The sequence below is a fragment of the Lycium barbarum genome, chromosome 6 (genome assembly GCF_019175385.1).
Source record: "Lycium barbarum isolate Lr01 chromosome 6, ASM1917538v2, whole genome shotgun sequence".
NCBI classification, from domain to species: domain Eukaryota; kingdom Viridiplantae; phylum Streptophyta; class Magnoliopsida; order Solanales; family Solanaceae; genus Lycium; species Lycium barbarum.
In genome coordinates this window covers 129,299,861-129,322,732 of record NC_083342.1, presented here as the reverse complement: position 1 = coordinate 129,322,732, position 22,872 = coordinate 129,299,861, and the positions used below count along the sequence as shown (strand labels likewise).

At 34.7% G+C, this 22,872-nt stretch overlaps 1 protein-coding gene across 1 annotated transcript; it reads right to left on the bottom strand.

The window, feature by feature from the left end:
* Positions 1-5,432: 5,432 nt before the first annotated feature.
* On the bottom strand, positions 5,433-8,574 carry LOC132598889 (transcription factor bHLH18-like). The gene is made up of 5 exons (XM_060312033.1): positions 8,304-8,574; positions 8,158-8,205; positions 7,269-7,847; positions 6,254-6,634; positions 5,433-6,093 (listed from the first exon to the last, which is right to left on the bottom strand). Exons 3-5 carry the CDS (start codon positions 7,842-7,844, stop codon positions 6,019-6,021), a joined length of 1,032 nt encoding a protein of 343 aa, XP_060168016.1. The 5' UTR covers positions 7,845-7,847; positions 8,158-8,205; positions 8,304-8,574; the 3' UTR covers positions 5,433-6,018.
* Between the last annotated feature and the right edge of the window lie 14,298 nt (positions 8,575-22,872).

Below are 22,872 nucleotides of genomic sequence, written 5' to 3'. Positions count from 1 at the left end.
TCCTGATTTCATGAATACTTACAAGACCAACACTTTAAGTCTTGCTTTGAAGCGGAAACACTTCAATATTCACATAGGCGAAATTTAGCTACTATGTCCCTGTTACTGCAAACATTTACTAATTTCAATAAGAATTAATTCAACCTCTTCTCGTAATAGTTTGCACTGTGAAGTTTGTCACTGTGCTCCTGTTATTTCAAGCATTTTACATCTCCTTAACTCCTCACATAACAATATGCAGTACATTAGATTCAAGCTAAGGCTCTAAATGAGGAGACTCATGCTTTAGCAACACAAAGTAACTTATTGACTTAATGCATATACAGCCCCCTAAATTTGTCCTTTTTTCCATTTTGACACCTCAACTAAGTGTTGTTCCTATTGAACTCCTGAACTCGTCTTCAAGTGTGTCTATCAAACCATTTAAATCTATTTTTTATTAGAAGCAAAAATTGAACTGTGATAATAAAGGTGAAGTAATATTTTAGACGTGTGGTAAGCTATTCTTTAGGTCATAGATGTGTTAGTTTCTGCTGGTTCTGCTCTTCCATTGTCAGCTTAATTAGGAGCTTACTCTTTTTTTCCCGCTCAATTGCGGTTAATCTTAGCTAAAAGATGGCATAATTAAATTAGAATATATATTAGCATGTTGCTACATTGAAGATAGAATACTATGTAAGTCAGATTGTGTTTGATAGACACACTTGAGGACGAGTTTAGAGGTTCAATAGGAACAACACTTAGTTAAGGTGCCAAAATGGAAAAAAGGGACAAATTCAGGGGGCTCCATATGCATTAAGTCTAACTTGTTATTACCCATTGAACTTGTGTTGTTAGAGTGTATACTAACTCAAAGTTGGGTTCCCATTACTTGTGTTTAATTTAAGGATTTTAGCCTTACTCCCTCACAATTTATTTGCACTGCATTTCTTCTAAATAAATCTTGCAAGCTCAACATAAATCATTATCGCGACCGATTGAAAGCAAATCTTTCATATATGCTTGTCATAGACCAATACGTCTAGCCTTTCCATTACATATATGATTGTTGGATGATCTTAATGTAGCATCATTATAAAAATAATATAAGAGAAGGATTGCACCAGTTAATAACATATGCATTTCTCAATCATTTCTCTTCTCTTCTAGCATATGTATGCTCAATATTTCATATACGGAAAAGGGCCTAAAATGACCCTAAACTATCAAATTTGGTATAAAAATACCCTCACTCCACCTCTTTGCTCCAAAATGCTCTAGCCGTTAACCTTTTGGCTCAGAAATGCCCTTATTTTTCACACCAATATAATTAAGAATTTCATTTAATACGTGGCATGTTCTTATTGGTAAGTTTTATTATTAACCTAAAATCCGGATCCACCTAATAGCCCGTACCTGCCCCGATTAAAATCCCCAATGATTTAACGATAAATTCCTAATTAAAGCCGGAGATCAGTCCCTTTGCTCCGATGAACATATCCTTCTGTTAGAAATCTAATTGAATACTCGAAAGAAATAATTACCCCTTTTAAACTTATGAAACCTCCATAAATTTAGATATTCTTTGATGAACATTCAACTCAATTTGAAATTTTGATTTCGAGATTTGTTGGCGATTTGCACCCTGTCTATTGGAATTTGGTTCTGGAGCTCAAGTGTGATTGAATATACTTGAAAAAAAAACTCCATTGAAGAAGTGAACTAAAGCAGCCACTAGAGGAGCTATTCAAGCTTGTCTCGAAATTTCCATATTTGTAAATTTGGATGTCAAAATCAATTGGGTGACACTACTTTTTAAGTTGTTAGAATGAATAACCATAGAATTGGAGCTTAGAACCTGAGAAAAAAAGGTTGAAAACTCCATAGAAGCCATTAATGGAGCTTGAAGCTTCAATTTATAAGAAGACCCCATGTTATTTTTAAAAGAAAAGAGATTGGATCTTTGACATGGTGGTGGTGGAGATTTTTTTCAGTCGGATCGGATCAAAGTCATGGGTTGATTTTTTTTAAAAATTTGGGAGGGTTTAAATTTGGGCCAATCAGATTAGGCCACGTAATAAATAATTATTTAAATATTTTATTTTAAGGAGCCCGTTAAAGATAAAGGCATTTCTGAGCCAAAAGGTTAACGGCGAGGGCATCTTGCAACGAAAAGGTGGACGGAGGGTATTTTTGTACCAAATTCGATAGTCCAAGGGCATTTTAGGCCCTTTTCCGTTTCATATATTGTGGAATAACAGTTTGGCTTCACTCCCAAAGTAACACCTCCATTCAAGGTACAAGTCCATTTTAAAGTGGATTTTTTTTCCTTATCATTTAATCAAATGATTCTTAAATTTATAGACCAAAACGGCCTGTGTTCATGAAAATCATACCTCTATATACAAAGAGTTGTCTAACAGACACATTTTTTCATGAGAAATCAATACCTTTTAAGTGTCACTATTTCATGAAAGAACACAACATTTATAGGAAGGCTCACAATCTAACTATCAAATTGGTAGTTCCATCAACTAATCATCACAAAAATTGTGAAGTTGTAAATTTCTAACTACTATATCTATATATACCAAAATTAAAATATATTTTGTGGGAGTTGAAGAAATAATTTTATATCTTAAACTTCTTCAAATAATATTGGCTATGAATCATAAGCCAAGCACCCCCCACACTTTAAATATTTTAAGTGTCATTTCCAAATAATACTAAATACTTGAAATCTTATTTTAAAAGTAAGAACATATGAAGTGACATCTTTACCCGAGAGAACATAACATTTCAAGTGACACCCTTTCATAAAATAACACAATTTTTCTGAAAAGACGTATGGTCAATCATATTCAAATTTCAAATTAGTTGTCTCATCAACTAGACATCACCAAGACCGACAAAATTATGAATTCATTCATTGTCATATCAATATCCACTAAGGATTTTGTGGGAGTTGAAGAGCTATGCAATTTATGTCTCAAGTTCTTCAAGATTATATTAACATTGAATTCAATATTGACTTTTAATCATAAGTCAAACGCCTCCACATTTTAAATGAAATATTCTAGACAATTCAATATCATATTGTTGTCAATGGTAATGCACAAAGTATCAATATTTTATATTAAGACATCAAATTCATATAAAATGTCTTTTAAATTACCCTTTTCACAATCCATATGAACTAGAATTACTTTGTAAATCATTTTGGCGCCAATTAAAGCATTCACCGTTATAAACTTATTTGTTATAATACGAAGACGTTAATTACAAAAACTCTTCAACCGTTAATGTACCCAAAATGATCTACAAATAAAGTACCTTTTCTCTAGATTTTAAATTATTCTAACAACTTTCAAGCCTAAATATTATCCATCAAAATAAAGGAATTCATATATATCATCCCACAGCCTGAAACTAAAATTTATATGATCTTTATGCAACATAGTTATGCCATGATAATATTCTTTGGTGCAGAATAACAAATTTATAATAAGCATATCAAATATGTTACTCCTATACTTAATTAGAATGCATTTCAAGATCATCATGCGCTGATTATCTACCTTAACATATGAAAATAAATTTCATAAAAGTCAGAAAGGTAGAAATTCATAAAGAAATAATAAGTAGAGTTAAGAAAGTAGAACTCGATTTTTTTCTTTGATAACAGGCAATTGCTTCCTGATCACATCGACCATGTATATGTTGCTCATGTATCATGGTCATTTTATTCGTTCCGTTGTACATTATGAAACTATGTTAGTACATGAGAGAATATGTGGCGGGACTTGTTCGAAAAATCAAATCACTTCCTCGTCAATATTTCTTTCGTATCCACAGACACGCCAACAAAGTCAGTGGGTTTACCATTTGGTTTCACACCGTTTCACTTCTATCTAATGGATGCTTCCCCTCTCAAATCAGATTTATAGACCATTTTCATTACACATAGGCTCGTTCACTTAATTTGGTGAATTAAACTTTCCACCAGCAAATTGTTTGACCGTGGATTTTATGATCAGTAAACAATGATGCTTCCATTTCCAAGTACTGTATCACAGTAGTCCATATTGATGTCCAGCACTTTACGTTGACTAATGAAATTGAATCCCCCGTAAATGATCCCATCTTCCGTGGAAAAATGATCCAACGTCAGGCAACCCAATTCATCTAGCGCTGTCTTCTTTATCTATTCGTCAATCACTGGATCAGTTTTTTTTTTGGAAGTCTCCGCCCATTGCAGAAATTGTATCTTCTTCTCAATTCAATATCTCTTTAAGATAAATAAATAAACATAAGCGAAGAAGATAATTGCTTTGAGGCGTGGATATTACCCGTATACAATTTGGGGAAAATACAAGCAATTTCCTTCAGGATACAACAAAACCCGTGTTATACCTGCAGATGACTTATGGAGTGTTCTTATATTTATAAATTTCAGAGATGACTTTTTAGAATAGTCCCGTCTTTTCATGAACAGATGTATCTTTTTAATTTAAGACCTCCAAATATTAAAAAATATCTAACAGTATTAAACCGAACCGGTCTTAGTTTGGTAGTTCTTGGAACACGAAAATCGAATTCGGCAAAATTCACATAGGAATATTTTGTTAATATTAATGAAACTATACATGATTTCTGACAAATTTAAAGTGCTGTTGTAATTCGACATGTCTCACTAAGTATGGAAAATTAAGATGTTAAGGTAAAATAACTTTCTTAGGTTTCTTTTACTTGTGTATCAAATAAGCACCATACACTTTTTTATTGTGTCACGACGTTAAAAAAAAAAATGTCATACTAAATTGGACCTAAAGAGTATTTCCTTTTCAACTTTTCAATTGGAGAAAGGAATGATTCATATAGCTCTCTTCACTTCATTTTTGATGAATTATTTTTGAATTAGTTTAATTTAATTCTTATAAGAAATGATCTCCAGATTATGCAAGCTTTGCAAATCATTATGAAGTTCATATCCAGATAAAGTGAACTAGAGAAGGTTTCAGATAGTTCAACTGTTCAAGTGTGAGTAATCATCTCAATAATTGCAAGATTCCAGGAATATTATTCACATCAGAGGAATATAGTTGTCAATGTAATGTTGAAAAAACAACACAATTAATTAGATGAAAGTATATACGAGCTTACGTTAATTATATACATGCTTGTACTCAGTGATAAAGAATTTTTTATACAATTAGATCGAACGATACGATATCTACAGATAAATCTCTTTAAATGTTGGACTTGTATTCTTTAAAATAAGTCAGGTTCCTGCTATAACAAATAAATGTTACCTAATGAAATAATATATTTTTACACTGATGATGTATATAACTTAAATTCGTTATATATTTCGTCTTGTAGAGGTAAAATAAGATAGAACAATTACTTAAAAAAGGAAAGTGCATTATTAATTCATGAATCAACTCTATATATCAAAGAAGTAGATATTGATAATAATGTGGCTTTATTCCATATCATAAACTAAATGACATTAAATAACAACGAAAGAGACCCTCCAAATTAAAAGATAATTTCAAGAGGATGTCTAAAACATTGACAAATGAAAGTAAATACAAAGCCTGCAGCCTGCCTCTTCACCCTCAAAAAAAAAATTAAAACCTTCTATTGTCCCTTTCTCCGACCACTTGGTATTCGTTGAATTTCTCAACCTTCCTCGTGGAAAAATATGTATAAAGGAGAAAAAAAAGCCTAAGCCATGGGGTCATCTATGTCTTTACAATAGGGGGATAAAACGAACATGCTTAATTAACAAATTAACCATGCAGAAAAGAGTAGTAAAAAAAATCCTCCCTACAAAATGAATTAATTAACCCCACGGCAAACAAGCTTCAAATGACATGGTTTGAAAAAGAGTGAATTCGACTTCGCAAGCCTAAACATCCAAGAAATTAACTTGAAAAAAGAGAAAGTATTTAGGAAAACATTTTTCATGAAAAATGACTTCCGTCTTACCAAATTCACTATGATTAAAAAAACTCCAACAGTCGAACACGTCCTTCACATAAACATTTTAAGAGATGAGCGCAAATTCTTGACAAGATCCTGGACTGTCATTGCAAATTCCTCATCCATCTGCATGGAATTAAGATTTTAAGTTATATTAACTCAAATTAGTCAACATAATTACCATGTTACAAAGTTATAATTACGCAACCTATAAACGATTTGATTGTGTAATATTTTTTTTAAACTCCAATGCATATATAGGACTTAAACTCAAAATAATGTATACCTGAGCAATGATAGTAATGTCAAGAGCAGAAGTTCCAAAAGACAAGGCACAAGTATTGATGACTGATAGATGAAGTTTCTCAATTTCAGCCACAGTTTTGTCAACAATTCCTTTCTTTTTCTCACAGTGGATTCTAATTAGCACATCTCTCTCAGATATTCTTGCTTCAATTTCTGGAAGTGGCTCATCAACTGGTAGAGTACCACTGGAATAGTTTTCATCTGATGAAGAATTTTCACCATCTCCATAAAGTTCATATTTCTTGATAAATACAGCAGACTCCACTGCCTTTTTCTTTGTTTGCTCCTCAAGTGTCTTCACTTTCTCTTGGAGTTGTTTCAAGTATTTTATTGCATCTCCAAGAACTGAAGCCTTGTCCATCTATTCACCAAATAAAATTTTTAGTATGGATATTTTATAACCTTAGATACTGAAATTAAGATTATTAAGTATTACTTATACAGAGTGTTTGAAATGAAGAAAAATATTTTTCAAAAAGTCATCTTATGATATTTGGTCGGATAATTTTTCGAGGAAAATGCTTTCTCTCACTTTTGGGCGGAATCATTTTCCTTCATAGCTATCTAACTAAGCAATATTAGTATTCCAACTAACACTTATTACACACTAAAAAATTGTTAATTCCCTATAGGAATTTCCAACGAATTTTGTAGGAATTTGGCTCGTTGGTAACATTTTCAACGGGTTTCAATTTTGATGGAATGTACATCCTTCGAGATTAAGATATGTAGCAATTTTCTGGTAGTGTAAACATAACTATCAATCTTTAAGACTAAAAGAGAAATCATCAAAGCGTTATCCGACGATGTGCTAATTCATTATCATATCTTTAGTAAATAACTTTTTTCAGAATATCTTTCACTTTAATTCCAACCATATATACACCAAAACATATTTTCAAGAAATAGGTCATTTTCAGAGAAAGTAGAATATGAAAAATGACTTCTATCATACCAAACACATTCATAAGGTTGATAGGGAAAAGTGCTTCTACCTTTTTTAGTCCAGGAATTAGAGAAGATAAAGCAATGAACCTTTGGCTGAGCTTTTCGCGTCTTTTCCTCTCAGCAATGATGTGATCTTGAGCTTGTGTTAATTTTCCATTTGTACTAACACTCTTATTAGTTCCTTGATGGTTATTAGCCTTAAACATGTAATTCTGATTGGCAAAAGAATGTTGACAAACCATATTGCTGTGTTCAGCTGCAAAAGTTATACTGCTGGATGACAAAATTGTTTCCTCCTTAGGCTTCATTGTCACAACTTGTTGGTTAGTGTAATTATTTGATGAGTTGATTAAATGGTAGTTGGGAGAAGCCACAGATTGTGAGCTCAAAATTTGATCATTTTCATAGGAATTATTATTATTCCAGCTGTGACTAGTTTTGGGATTCTTTAGTGGCCTTTCTTCAACAACTTGGGACATTTCTATAGGCCTTTTATGACCTAATATTGGCAGAGAGGGGAAAGACTCATGCAAATTCTCACCAAATGAAGCAGCTGTAGATATTGCACTTAGCTCATCAAATGAGTTCATAGGCCACTGTTGATTAAAGCCATAATATTCCATTTCCTGCAAAAATAACATATAGATTCGATTCTGAGTTCCATCTTTCATTATAATTTGAAAAAAAAAAAAAACGCGAAAATTGTCTAGGTTTTCAAGAGTTTGGACTCTGAAACTGTCTACGACAAAAATAGTCTTTAGCAAAACAATTTACCTGCAATTGACTATGTGTCACTATAACTCAGGCCGTTAAAGATTTTAATGACAATTCTATCGAGTAAAAAGGAATTCATTCGCAGCAAATGTTCAATAGCCGATAATATTAGACGTTTTAGAATAAATTACCGGCAATCAACTTATTGCACTAAATAATTACCTGTAAAAGTTTTTCTGTTGTAATCCCCAGAAGCAAATTGGAGAACTCCTGGAAAGATCAAAGAAGTTTAGCAAATTAATTAAGCTGTGAAGTGCATATCCATAAAGGTTGAATATATAAGGGCTTAAGAGGAACTGGGTACTTACTTTAATTAAGAGCTAGAAGAGGACAAAGCTTATCTTTTACAAATCTCAATCTCCTCTAAACTTGGAGACCTTTTGGCTACCATTAATACTACTACTAATTTTCTCCCCATATATATACTAGTGTTATAAGTATCGCTGTCTCCTTTTTCTTCCGTCTTCACGGGGTTGTTGATGTGAACTGGCTTTAATTTTTGGCAATAGAATATTAGTAATAATTACTAATTCAATTTCAAACCACTGTGTGTGAACATTAAAAATTTGCAAGTACTCTTAATAGGTAGCTTTTAAGCTGGTGAAAGCTAAGATTTAAATAATCTGTTTTTTTGTCTTATTTGGAATTTTAAAGACTTTTTGGGGCTACTAGTACTACTGTAATATTTTCTCTTCCTCCACCTAGCCATTGAAATTTATACAACAAAGCCCTATCTTTTCTTCTTTTCTTTTTTTGGATTTTAGTTTTCAATTTTCTTTTCGTTGGCTGCTACGTCAACTACCCCATAATGTTCCCACAACCTGTGTCTCTATCCTAAAAGATCATCCTCCATATTTCGCGGGACACTGATAAGAACCTTTGACTATAATAATAATAATTAAAATATAAGTTGAAAAAGTATTTAGAGTAAATAATTACAGGAAAAGCTAATATTCTTTCATGGCAGACACAGCAACACTATTAATTAATACCAGTGAAAATATATATGTTGTGCACGTATTAATTAAAATAGGATTTAGGTTATTGATTATAAACTGACAGTGAATTTTTACCAGATCATCATTTTAACATGTGACACAGTAGGTTAGTTATTATTTTTACCAGATTATCATTTTAATGTTTATTGATTGATTTACTTGTAATTATATTACTCAATAAGTAACTTGATTGTTTTAAAAAATTAACACCGTGCATTTCACCTAATTTCATTAAAATATTCTAGAACTTCTCTTAATAATATAACACTTTCTTGTGTTCATTCCTTGTATTGACATTTCCAGAACAGAAATTATAATAAGTATTTTGAGGTGGAAAGAATTACTAGTGTCAGTCTACTATACGTGATTTTAATACGTCATATTATTTCATTTGTCAGATATACTTTGAAAAATTATTTCTGTATCCAAAGTTTTTCTTAGAAGGTTCATTATGTGATCTCTTTAATCTTGTTTTATTCATTCATATGGACAGTGTACCCCCTCTCAGTTCTCTCCACAAACCAAAAGAATCAAATTAGAAGTCAATTGGATATGTGTTGTTTCATTTAGTTGCTTATCTTTAAGCACAAATATATATACTAGCAAACTATGATGCACGGATTCAACATAATTAATTTGGTTACTCAATGTAGTTAGTCTTTATGGTTTGTATATTTTGCAAAAGATACCGCGATTCTCCTTAGTGAGTCTCCGTATTTTTTTTCTTTTCGTCTTATTTTTTCCCTTAATTTCTCAATTGTTGTTAAAATTTGTCCTACATGTCAAGTTTATAATCACAAGAGTCAAAAAATATTTTATTATATTGTACACATTTTTAATTTAGAACCACAAGATAGTTTATCTTTATTTTTTAAATTCCGTGTTTAGTCAGATGTAGACACTTAAATTGAGACAGAGGGAGTATATGTCAAATGAAGGAAATGAAACGACAATTGAGACACTGCGGACACGTGGAGACTTAAAAAGTAAACACACAAGAGGTAGTATTAATGTTAAACTTATGAAATGTGCACATGTTAGTTCTGGCTTAGAGTACATTTTCAGTTGCTTTTTGTACAACTTATTGTTGCTGTGTTCGTCCACTTGGGTGTTTGTTGTTAAAAAATAAAAATAAAAAGTTTGTCTTATTTTGGTTATGTCCGCCTCTTTTTATAATTAGTACGTTGACAATTCAAACATCCTACATGTTAAGTTTATAATCACAAGATTCAAAGGATATTTTATTATATTATACACATTTTTAATTTAGAACCACAAGATTTGAAAGTCTATCTTTATTTCTTAAACTCCATGTCTAATCAAACGTAGACACTTAAATTGAGACAGAGGGAGTACATGCCAAATGAAGGAAATGAAAGGACAATTAAGACATTGCGGACCTGTGGAGACTTAAAAAGTAAACACACAAGAGGTAAAATTAATGTTCAACTTCTGAAATGTACACATGTTAGTCCCTGCTTCAAGCACAATTTCAATTGCTTTTTGTACAATTTATTGTTGTTGTGTTCGTCCACCTTGGACGTTTATATATAAGAAGAAGGAAAATATAGAATAAAATAGACATATATTTTTAGTAATGTGGCCAAGTAATATGGGACGAAGGGAATACTTCATTTTTACTCCCTCCGTTCACTTTTACTTGTCCACTATTCCTAAAATAGATTTTCATTTTTACTTGTCATTTTTTACATATCAAGATAAGACAATTATTTTTTTCCTGTTTTACCCTTAGCATTAATTACTCATTCCAAATCATTTTCCAAATCCAATACAATTACTCTAACAATTAATATGGGGCATCATGTAAAATATACACTATATTTATTATTTCTTAAACAGCTTGAAAAGTCAAAAGTGGACAAGTAAAAGTGAACGGAGGGAGTATTAATTCTTGAAGAACGTGAAAAGTCAACTATAGTAATGTGGCCAAGTAATATGGGACGAAGGGAGTACTTCATTTATTAATTCTTAAAGAACGTGAAAAGTCAAGTAATGTGGGACGGAGGGAGTACTTCATTTATTAATTTTTAGATAACGTGAAAAGTAAAAAATGATCAAGTAAAAGTATACGGAGGAAATAAATATGTGTCGGAGAATTAAAATTGAAGTGCATACATGTATGCATGAGAAGAGAATAAATATTCAGCAAGAACGTGAAAAGTCAAAAGTGAACAAGTAAAAGTGCACGGAGGAAATAAATATGTGTCGGAGAATTAAAATTGAAGTGCATACGTGTATACTTGAGAAGAGAATAAATATTCAGTAATATGACATGTATTCACATGAGATTTATTAATTCTTAAAGAACGTGAAAAGTCAAAAGTGAACAAGTAAAAGTGCACGGAGGAAATAAATGTGTCGGAGAATTAAAATTGAAGTGCATACGTCTATACATGAGAAAGGAATAAATATTAAGTATTATGACATATGTCCACGTGGGATAAAAAAATAATTGGATAAAGTGTACAAGTTATATAATTTATAGTACAAGCATTCATTGCATGTACAATTTGTAAAGCTTTTGGTACAAGCTGGTGATGATGTATTAGTCCTCCCACCACACTTATATCTAATAGAAATATATATACTTGTTACCCATTTTTCACGATACCAACAACATATTGTTACGATCAGATTAAAAAATACGATATTAAAAAAATGAATCATTAGTGAGACTGTGAAATGAACTACCTAGCAGAATTTCGGCAGAAATATAAAAGTTATCCCTCTCATTACTATAGACCATGTGTACGTAACAGGATATTTTCCAGTCAAAAGTAAACTATAAAAGGTCCATTTACCCAATTAAATAATTTGGGAATCATGGGCAGACTTTGACCAAACATAAATGTTGAGCTCCCAGGTCGGTACACGGTAGGGATGTAAATTGTTTGACTACATGTACATTCTTCGACAATTCACAATTCTCAGCTCATGTTGTATCGTATCAAAATCAGGCACATCTCAATTCATGATTATTCAATATTGAGATCCCATCTTACGTTATTCACACTCTAGATGTCTAGTTCTGAACATCGGGGTGTTGAGTTCCACATCTATAGGGATGTGGATCATTTGTCTCCTTGTAAATCAGGTCCAAACTCCACTCTTTGTCAATAAAATGTTGTTGGGCATACGTAAGAGCAGGTATCATCCAGCTTCTAACTTCGGGTAGAGATGTAAATTAGGTGCCGGAGAGAGCGTAGCTTAGTGCGATTGGAATAATTAGAAGCATTTAGCTTAGTGCGATTGGAATAATTAGAAGCATTTAGCGGTAGAGATAAATCTAGGATTTAAAGTCATTACAAACAAAAGCAATATGTTTAGTTAAATATAATCCATAAAAGATCCTCTCTATATGCGCCTTTGTTGATCCTTATCTATGACAATATGGCACAATTTTTAAATCATGAAACAACTTAGGCAAAAAAAGGATTTTAAAATGTCGGTGTGTTGAGTCTAACGATAATCAGGTCTAGAAATATCCAACCAAATCTCAAACTTTGTTGGGGAGAATCTTGAGAAAAAAAACATATCCTTTTTTCTTTCTGTCAATTAGCTTTAAACAAGAAGGTTGTTGACGAAAGTTAGTGGGTTAATGAAGTGATGTTCTAACATAGCTTGATAGGTATAGCTGGAGAAGATTTTAATATGTTCGTGGGGGCTAATTATGATGAGGATTTAACATTAATCTGCGACTGTTGTCCACTGCCAATTCTATATAAGATACTGACATTTCAAATGACAACCTGTGATGTTGGTGCCAACCTTAACATCTTGGACTTTTCATGTGTCCATCCCCTAATTCTTAGTACTGAAAGTTCCCCGAAAGCACCATATACACGGGGAAAAAAAAAAAAAAACTTGCAAGTGTTTGTGTCAGAAGATAAATTATTTAGTATTTGAATGAGATGTCCGAATCAAGTGGAGATGACAAATGATTTATATATATTCGAAAACTCCGACTAGTTTGAAATTGAGGTATAATCATTGATTAACGAGGAAAAATTCTGATAGTCACTGCTTTTACTAAGGATGTTCAATCGGTACGAGGCCTGAGGTGTCAAATGAAAAATCGTGGCAACTTAAGGTGTCTCCGTATGTATTATGTCAAAAATGAACGACTGATGTTAACTACATCCATACACTTGGGAAGTGGCAGCACCAAAAGGCCGGGTACACACTTTCGGTTGACCAGTGGGAAAATTGAGGCCCAATAAGCCCATTTCTTCCCCTAGATAAAAGCTCAGATTGTACATCAATAACAAGCAGGGCCAAGAGTCCATTCCACCTTCAACAGCAAGCAGGCCGAACAATCCAGTCCAATCGATCACGGGTCATTCGCACAAATATCTCTATTTCTGGTGATCTTTAATGTTTTCCCTTAAGCACTTTGACGCCGCATAGCCTAAATTTTGGCCAGGATAGTTAGCGTTTAGCTTTGGCTATGTATCATACTATCCTATAAGTCATGCCGGACAAGGGAAAACTTTCAATACTCAACATAATATGAAAACGACGTAAGTTTAGATTTCGCTCGGCAAAGCTTACATTTAGCTTCTGCTTATGTGTCATAATATCCACACAAGTATATGCCGGAAAAGATAAAACTCTCAACACTCAACATAATCTGAAAAATACTACTCCTACACAACCTATGCCAGCAGCATAACTTAATTCCTATAGAATATTACAGAACTCATGTCGAGCAAACAATTCTGAATATTTTCATTAAATAAGCCGCAAGGGCAAAAATTAAAGACCACAGATATGAGAGGCAAAAATTAAAGATGAATGTGTTAGAAGGAAATGGGCAATTGGCGCGAATGCCCTTCAAATGCGCTGGTCTTTAATTTTTGCCCCTGTAATGCGTGGTCTTTAATATTTGCCCTTCTGAGCTAAAAGATAATAAGAAAAAGACGTTACTACCCCTACCCATAACATATAAAAACCTGAAAGTCTGTAACGAACCCCAAACATCCAATTAAACCTATCCATCATTCCAACAACAAACCTTTCAATCGTTCCATCGTTCCAACATTTCATCGGAGATATCTCCATTGATTTTGTTGCTACAACGTCGGAAAAGATAAATACATAATATATAGCGTTTCAATTGAACGTAATTTAACTCAATTTGATGCTTTATTAAGTTTAGATTTGTTAATATTTGAAAATAACAACAAATCATCTTCTATGAACTAAACAACTCGTATTCAGTTGAGATTCAACATTGCAAATCATAATTTTACTCAACATAGAATTGATCAAATTTATTGCTTTGTTCTGATTTTGATTAGTTTATACGTTCCATTTGATTAGTATACAATGCTCAATGACTTAGACTTGAAATTACAGTAACTTCAGTTGACAAAAAATAATCAGACAAAGTTTTGAACAAGTATGCCGGAGGAGGCAGAAGTTTACTTTACAAAAGAATAAAGTATGCTGTTAGAGGCAACTTTCATTTTCATAAGCAAAATAAAAAAGTACACAAGTGTTAAGAATTAGTCAAGTTTGCCGGAAGAGGCATAAGTTCACTTTACAAAAGAACAAAGTATGCTGTTAGAGGCAAACTTTCATTTTCATAAGCAAAACATCAAGTATACAAGTGTTAAGAACTAGAAAAGTATGCCGAAGGAGGCAGAAGTTCACTTTGCAAAAGCACAAAGTATGCTGTTAGAGGCAACTTTCATTTTCATAAACAAAATAAAAAAGTACACAAGTGTTAAGAATTAGACAAGTCTGCCGGAGGAGGTAGAAGTTTACTTTACAAAAGAACAAAGTTGTCACGCCCCGAACCTGGGCCTGGACGTAACACGGCACCCGGTGCCTGACTGCATGTGACCGAGCGAACCAACTGGCTGGCTGAATCAACATGTGATATCAAAAACATAACTGAATGTGGAAACAACTAAACACATGCTGATATACTAAAGGTCTGACTGAAATCATAATGCGGAAATACTTAGACAATCTGAAATATCTGAACGTAGCCAACATGGCTTAAACCAAAACAACTGAACAACTGCCAACAAGGCAAACATAATAAATATCTGACTTTCTGAACTGTGTCTATGAAGCCTCTAAGAGTACTGAATAATAGAGTTGTCTATAAACTGAAATAACTGGATAGCTGACAATGCCCCGAAGGAATTTGGGGCTCACCAGTAGCTGATACGTGCACTCCTAAATAGCTGAGTCGTCAATCTGTATATCGTTGCCTGCATCGCGAGATGCAGGCCCCCAAGCAATAAAAAGGGACATCAACACATTTGAATTGTACTGGTATGTAAAGCAACTGAAGCAATAAAATACTGGAACTGAAACTGAAACTGAACTAAACAGGAAAGCAAGAAGCTGAAGTACTCCCTGTTTTGGATGAAGAATCACCTGTAAAATTGTAAATATAACTGTGGCCTAGGGCCCAAATAATGTGCACAAAAACTGTGGCCTCAGGCCCAAGCAATACGTATGCATAAACTGTGACCTAGGGCCCAAAAATACAGATACAGGTGTTCAACATTAACAATTTACAAAACTGAGACTGGCTATAGCTGATAGCATGATAACTGTTTCTGATTATGGGACTCTTGCAAATAACTGGTTATACACTGACTGAGACTCATGTGATAATAATGCATAAGTCCATAAAGATTACGTGTTGAGTTCATGATGTTCAAAGTGACAACCATGAACGAATTCTGTAACTGCAACCCTGGAAGATAACATTTCTACATCATATCATGAAACTAGGGCTAACTATATTCTGAGTCAATTTGCTGACAAGTATGAAGAATGAGGCGTAGGGAGAATCATGAACATTCCCTAACGTAGATAGTTAGCCTCACATACCTTAATTCCAGCCTTTGAGTGTAATACAATGTTCGTCACCCCTTTCAACTTTGATCTATATCAATACAAGCCAAAGAGATTCTATATTAGCAATAATATTCATGCTTTGGTCATCTAAGCATTTTATCAAAATCTTAGTGGGCATAAAGCTCCACAATCTCCATTAATGGTGTTTCTTCACCCAATTCCCAGTCTATTACTTCTAGGTGATTCTGCAATCTCAATTAGATGTAATTAACATCATTCTCCATCACCCATATCATTATGACAATCTCAAGTCAACAATTCAAAACCCTACTATAGTTCGTGTAATTCTCTTTACTAAACCCATTTACTATTCTCCCAAGAACTCATCAATTCACTATTATAAATGATTAGAGTCTAGAAACATTACCTTTTTGACGGTCAATCCTCTTGAATTCAAGTTCTAGGGTTTCCACGCCCAACAATAATGTTTCACTCACAAATCTATTGATTAGAAGGGTTTACTCAAGTTAGAAAGAGATTGGGGACTTGAATTCAACCTAGAATCATGATAACACTTACCTTGTATGGTTCTTGAGGCTTGGGACTTGTTCTTATTTACTTTAGGGTAATTTTTCGTGAATGAGGTGCTGGGGAAATAAACCCCAAACCTTAGATATAACTAAAAACGCGTAACCCGACTTTTTGACCAGAATCTGACCCGATTCGCGATTGGTCCGCGATGTGGGACCATCGCGCAATGGTCTGCAGCTAAATACTCAGACTTGCGCAATCGGCCCGCGATGCGGGGACATTGCACGCGCCCCCACGCGCCTGAAAGAGCTACGGGTGTTGGTTCTACACAGCGTTCGGTAAAATTGACATAACGTCTTGTACAGAGCTCTGTTTGGGCTCCATAATATACCGTTGGAAAGCTATTTCAAAGGGATACAACTTTCATGTTTTAAGTTTCCTCAAATTCCCAACGGATATTCACCAAATTGGACTGGAAGACAGACATATCGAAAATTTAGCCGATTCTATCGAATTTTAAGTGCCTTACTATTAGCCATATTGAGACGATCATATCTCCTTGCTCCGATCTCTGATTGTCTTGGTCCTTATATCGTTAGAAATGTATTTCTACATACTACAACTTTCATTAAGGGTACTTTCCCGAATTCCCAACTAATCAAGGAGTTATCTCTTCCCGAAGTAGGCCTATCAACCATTTTCGCAAAACGTTCAAATCTTCAGTTTTTCGACTAAAACTCTAATGATATGAGTCTAAACTTAGTTCCAAGATACGGGGTGTTACATTATCTCCCCCTTGGGATCATGCGTCCTCGAATGATGGATTCTGATAAAGAGTGACTGTCGAGACATGTGCACACTAACTGTCTTGAGCACATGAAAACTGAACTGAAAAGGGTCTGAACTGAATTATTTATTGAACTAAACAACTACTAAGATGACTGTCTAACAGGCTGAATACATATAATGTAGAAACTGTAGAAGGAAAGATCTGAGAGGGGAAGGTATAATACCTTCACCGGTTTCTGCTAATTCTTCAAAGAGATAGGGATAGATGGACTTCATGTCTTCTTCTGTTTCCCATGTAGCCTCTTCAACTTTCTGACTTCGCCACAAAACCTTCACTGAGGCTACCTCCTCAATCCTCAACTTGCAAACATGGTGATTAAGGATTTTCACTGGGACTCTTTCATAAGTCAAATTATCATTGACTGTTATGCTATCAATCGGGACAATCAATGACGAGTCTCCCACACACTTTCTCAACATGGACACTTGAAACACTGGATGCATAATAATCAAGTCATGTGGAAACTCAAGCTCATAAGCCAATTGACCAACCTTTCATTGGATTCTGTATGGTCCAATATGGCGGGACTATGCTTCCCCTTCTTACCAAATCTCATGCCACTCTTCCTAGGTGAGAGCTTAAGAAATACCCAGTCATTAACTTCAAACTCTAAATCTCTCTATCTCACATTTGTGTAAAACTTTTGGCAATTCTGAGCCGTTTACAAACGCTTCTAAATCAACTTGACCTTCTCTATAGCCTGATAGACCAAATATGGTCCTAACAACTCTGCTTCCCCAATTTTAAGCTAACCAATCGGTGATCTGCACCTTCGCTCAAAAGGGTTTCAAACGGTGTCATCCCAATACTAGTATGGTAATTATTTTTGTAAGTAAACTCAATAAGAGGCAGATGGTCACCCCAATTACCATTGAAATCAAGGACACGTGGTTACTGAACTGAATGAATACATGATTATTGAATTGCTCAGATACTGAACTAAATGTCTACTGAACTAACTGAATACTAAGTTGACTGAATACTGGATTGCCTGAATACGGAACTAGCACACTAACTGAATACTGGACTAACATGAATACATGAGTACTGGACTGATATCTGAGTACTAAGCTGACATGAATATTATAACATGATATCTGAATAGCGTATCTGTCTGATCATCGGTCTGCGATTGAAAAGTTATGCTGAGGTTAACCCTCGCACCCAATCCTTTCTAAAATGATCTCTAGAAGTTTGCTGTTAACTGGGCACCAAAATCTGAAATGATGGACGCTAAGGTCCCATACAATCTGGCAATTTCATTAATATATGGCTTGGCATAATCTTCTGTTCAATCTGTGGTCTTAACTGGCAAGAAGTGCGCTGACTTCGTAAGTCTGTCCATAATCACCCAAATCGAGTCGTGCCTTCTAACTGAAAGAGGTAGACCTGCTATAAAGTCCATAATTATCATCTCCCATTCTCAAAACAGGAATATTTATATTCTGAGACAAGTCGCAGGGCCTCTAGTGTTCGGCTTTCACTTACAAAAAAAATTGGGCCACTTAGCTACAAACCCTGCCACATTCTGGAATTGTGATCCTGTGACACAATCCGCTCTCTGAGCCCATCTACATCTGGAATGTATAATTTTCCTCGGTATCTCATGGTACCATTATCTCCCCCTTGTTCAAAAGCTAAGTCTTTCTGTTCGTGAATCCCCTCTTTCATCTGTAGCAAGTAGGAATCACTAAACTGCTTCTCTCTAACTTCGATGACTAAGGAGGAATAAGCCATGTTCTGGGCAATAACTCCACCCGCTTCGGAGTCCGAAAGTCGAATTCCTAGCTTGGATAGGCGGTGAACTTCTTTCACCTTAGTTCTCTTGTCTGCCTAAATCATGAGCTGTACTTCCTATACTTGTTTTTTTTTTTCTGAGATACTTCCTAAAATACTCATAGTACTGTTGTGCGCTAAGTCTATGACTAGCACCCTAAAGATTAGAGTCTCATGCAATGGCACTACCATTGTGACACATAACTAGGCATGATCTTATAGCTTTTCTGTGATCGCCTAATCGATGGTAATTGAACTTGACACGATTCGTTCGATGATCATTCTACTCATTTCGGGTTTCCTCTAAGTTGAGGCATATTCCCTTTGGAGACTATCTCATTATGTCAACCTAACTGAACTAAGGTTCTTCATATCTCATACTAACCCTTCGGGTCTTCAATTATCTCACTGGACTTACTGGCGATTTATGCATCTCCCCCTTAGATCAAGGCTAACATCTTATACTTACCAATTCTTCTCTTTTGATGGGATCCAATTAACATTCCTTATTTTCTGTAATTCCTTTGTACTCTACAACACTGATGACTTTTTTTTTTTACTCACATCTGAGCAATTTCTCATGGGGAAAAACTAAATTTACTTACATGAACGGGTTGCTACTGTATTCATAACTGGCATACTCCATCTTAATGACTTAACTCTACTCACATTATAAATCTTAGGACAACCCCCCTTGACAACTCTTAAAGGCTATTCTTCTGTAGTTTGCTCTCTTACGGCTTAGCTGATTTCTTCTTCCACTAATCACTCTACTCTGAACTTAACTTAAGCCCTTGGTTTCTAACACACATTCGGATGTATCCGAACTGTCACCCACTTAAGATGTTCATCTAACTAAGGAAATCAAATCATACTTCTACTAGTTCTGCTGAAATTGCTAATGCATTGTATCTATTCAAAACTTACTTACTATTTTTCTGTTAATCACCTGCTAGCTTCATATTTTCTTATTTTGCTTTGAATAACCTAAGTTATTTCTAACTCTCCCTCATCATCTGATGCTATTCTATGGTTATATACTATCTTTTCTGAACTATGGATCACACTTAACAAACTGTCATCTATCTTATACGAAAGATTGGAACAACTAAACCCAAACTTTCTATACACTTCAAAATCGTATCAGACTATACACATCAGGGATAAACACTTACTCATATAGCTTAATCGAGAACTATCACATCTTCTTATCTCATAATAATAATTACTTCTTATAGTAACTTACAACCATCGTACTCTCTAACTCTGATCTGACTAACTTAAACAAACTAAAATCATTCCCGAAAATTTAATATCATCTGCTCATGGTTCTTATTTCATACATACCTATTTTATTAACAAGCATAGTTCGTATGAAAATCTCATCTGTGGTGATAACTGGGGATGCCTGTTTGTTTTGACTACCTGTTGAAACATCCAAGCAGTCTTCACTGAGAACTAAAATACCAGGCTTAGTTGTATTACAACCTGACTGGGCTTGAGAATTAAGAGGGGCTACCGAAACACATATCAAGGCACAAACGGTACACCCCTTTGGTGTCTCATATAAAACTTGTTACACATGGGATTCTGAAAACTTCTGTGGCTCACACGGGTATGTCACTGAGAGACTGGTGCTCTTAAAATCTATTTCTAGCTAAACTGACCTTTTTTTTATCATATCTAGACCTCAAGACTAGTGCACTAGCTGCAGATGAAGTGGGTCTTGATGACCTCCGGTAGAAAACTGTCTGCCACCACCTCCTTGAGATCCTTCATGATTTATGTTTCCTGTAGACTTAGCTCCTTTTCTAATTTCTCTGATATCCTCTCCCTATTGTATCCCATTCTCCTTTCTCAAGAACATCATTATCATTCAACCTACCATTCATTCTACTACACCCCTTCTCGGGCAACTTATATTATATTCCACTTTCAATAGCACTTGAAGTTTCATTCGTTACCAGTAAGTACTACACAATTTTACCCCCTATGGGTAAACATCCTTACTTGGACCTTGAATTATCTGTTCGTCGCCTGCGAATTCGAAACGTATGTAATTTGATTGGAAGAGAAGGTTACTTATTACTCTAAGACATGGCACGATCTAGAGTAGAAAGAAATGAGACAATCCTGAATGTCTTGGTGGTCAACTGTTTATATGTGTGGGGCCCTCACACATATAAAAGAGACCCCGCTGGACACGGCTTCATAGACTCCCTAAGACACTTGAACCTAATGCTCTGATACCAAGCTTTGTCACGCCCCGAACCTGGGCCTGGACGTAACACGGCACCCGGTGCCTGACTGCATGTGACCGAGCGAACCAACTGGCTGGCTGAATCAACATGTGATATCAAAAACATAACTGAATGTGGAAACAACTAAACACATGCTGATATACTAAAGGTATGACTGAAATCATAATGCGAAAATACTTAGACAATCTGAAATATCTGAACGTAGCCAACATGGCTTAAACCAAAACAACTGAACAACTGCCAACAAGGCAAACATAATAAATATCTGACTTTCTGAACTGTGTCTATGAAGCCTCTAAGAGTACTGAATAATAGAGCTGTCTATAAACTGAAATAACTGGATAGCTGACAATGCCCCGAAGGAATTTGGGGCTCACCAGTAGCTGATACGTGCACTCCTAAATAGCTGAGTCGTCAACCTGTATATCGTTACCTGCATCGCGAGATGCAGGCCCCCAAGCAATAAAAAGGGACATCAGCACATTTGAATTGTACTGGTATGTAAAGCAACTGAAGCAATAAAATACTGGAACTGAAACTGAAACTGAACTAAACAGGAAAGCAAGAAGCTGAAGTACTCCCTGTTCTGGATGAATAATCACCTGTAAAATTGTAAATATAACTGTGGCCTAGGGCCCAAATAATGTGCACAAAAACTGTGGCCTCAGGCCCAAGCAATATGTATGCATAAACTGTGGCCTAGGTACAGATACAGGTGTTCAACATTAACAATTTACAAAACTGAGACTGGCTATAGCTGATAGCATGATAACTGTTTCTGATTATGGGACTCTTGCAAATAACTGGTTATACACTGACTGAGACTCATGTGATAATAATGCATAAGTCCATAAAGATTACGTGTTGAGTTCATGATGTTCAAAGTGACAACCATGAACGAATTCTGTAACTGCAACCCTGGAAGATAACAGTTCTACATCATATCATGAAACTAGGGCTAACTATATTCTGAGTCAATTTGCTGACAAGTATGAAGAATGAGGCGTAGGGAGAATCATGAACATTCCCTAACGTAGATAGTTAGCCTCACATACCTTAATTCCAGCCTTTGAGCGTAATACAATGTTCGTCACCCCTTTCAACTTTGATCTATATCAATACAAGCCAAAGAGATTCTATATTAGCAATAATATTCATGCTTTGGTCATCTAAGCATTTTATCAAACTCTTAGTGGGCATAAAGCTCCACAATCTCCATTAATGGTGTTTCTTCACCCAATTCCCAGTCTATTACTTCTAGGTGATTCTACAATCTCAATTAGATGTAATTAACATCATTCTCCATCACCCATATCATTATGACAATCTCAAGTCAACAATTCAAAACCCTACTATAGTTCGTGTAATTCTCTTTACTAAACCCATTTACTATTCTCCCAAGAACTCATCAATTCACTATTATGAATGATTAGAGTCTAGAAACATTACCTTTTTGACGTTCAATCCTCTTGAATTCAAGTTATAGGGTTTCCACGCCCAACAATAATGTTCCACTCACAAATCTATTGATTAGAAGGGTTTACTCAAGTTAGAAAGAGATTGGGGACTTGAATTCAACCTAGAATCATGATAACACTTACCTTGTATGGTTCTTGAG

Bases quoted from the DNA above. Each gene is read 5' to 3' on its own strand.
- LOC132598889 (XM_060312033.1), bottom strand. From the start codon at position 7,844: ATGGAATATTATGGCTTTAATCAACAGTGGCCTATGAACTCATTTGAT. The intron at 6,635-7,268 runs GTAGAAGCACTT...TTTGGTGAATAG, and splicing joins TAATTCCTGGACTAAAAAAG to ATGGACAAGGCTTCAGTTCT. The intron at 6,094-6,253 runs GTATACATTATT...AATTCCATGCAG, and splicing joins ACATTACTATCATTGCTCAG to ATGGATGAGGAATTTGCAAT.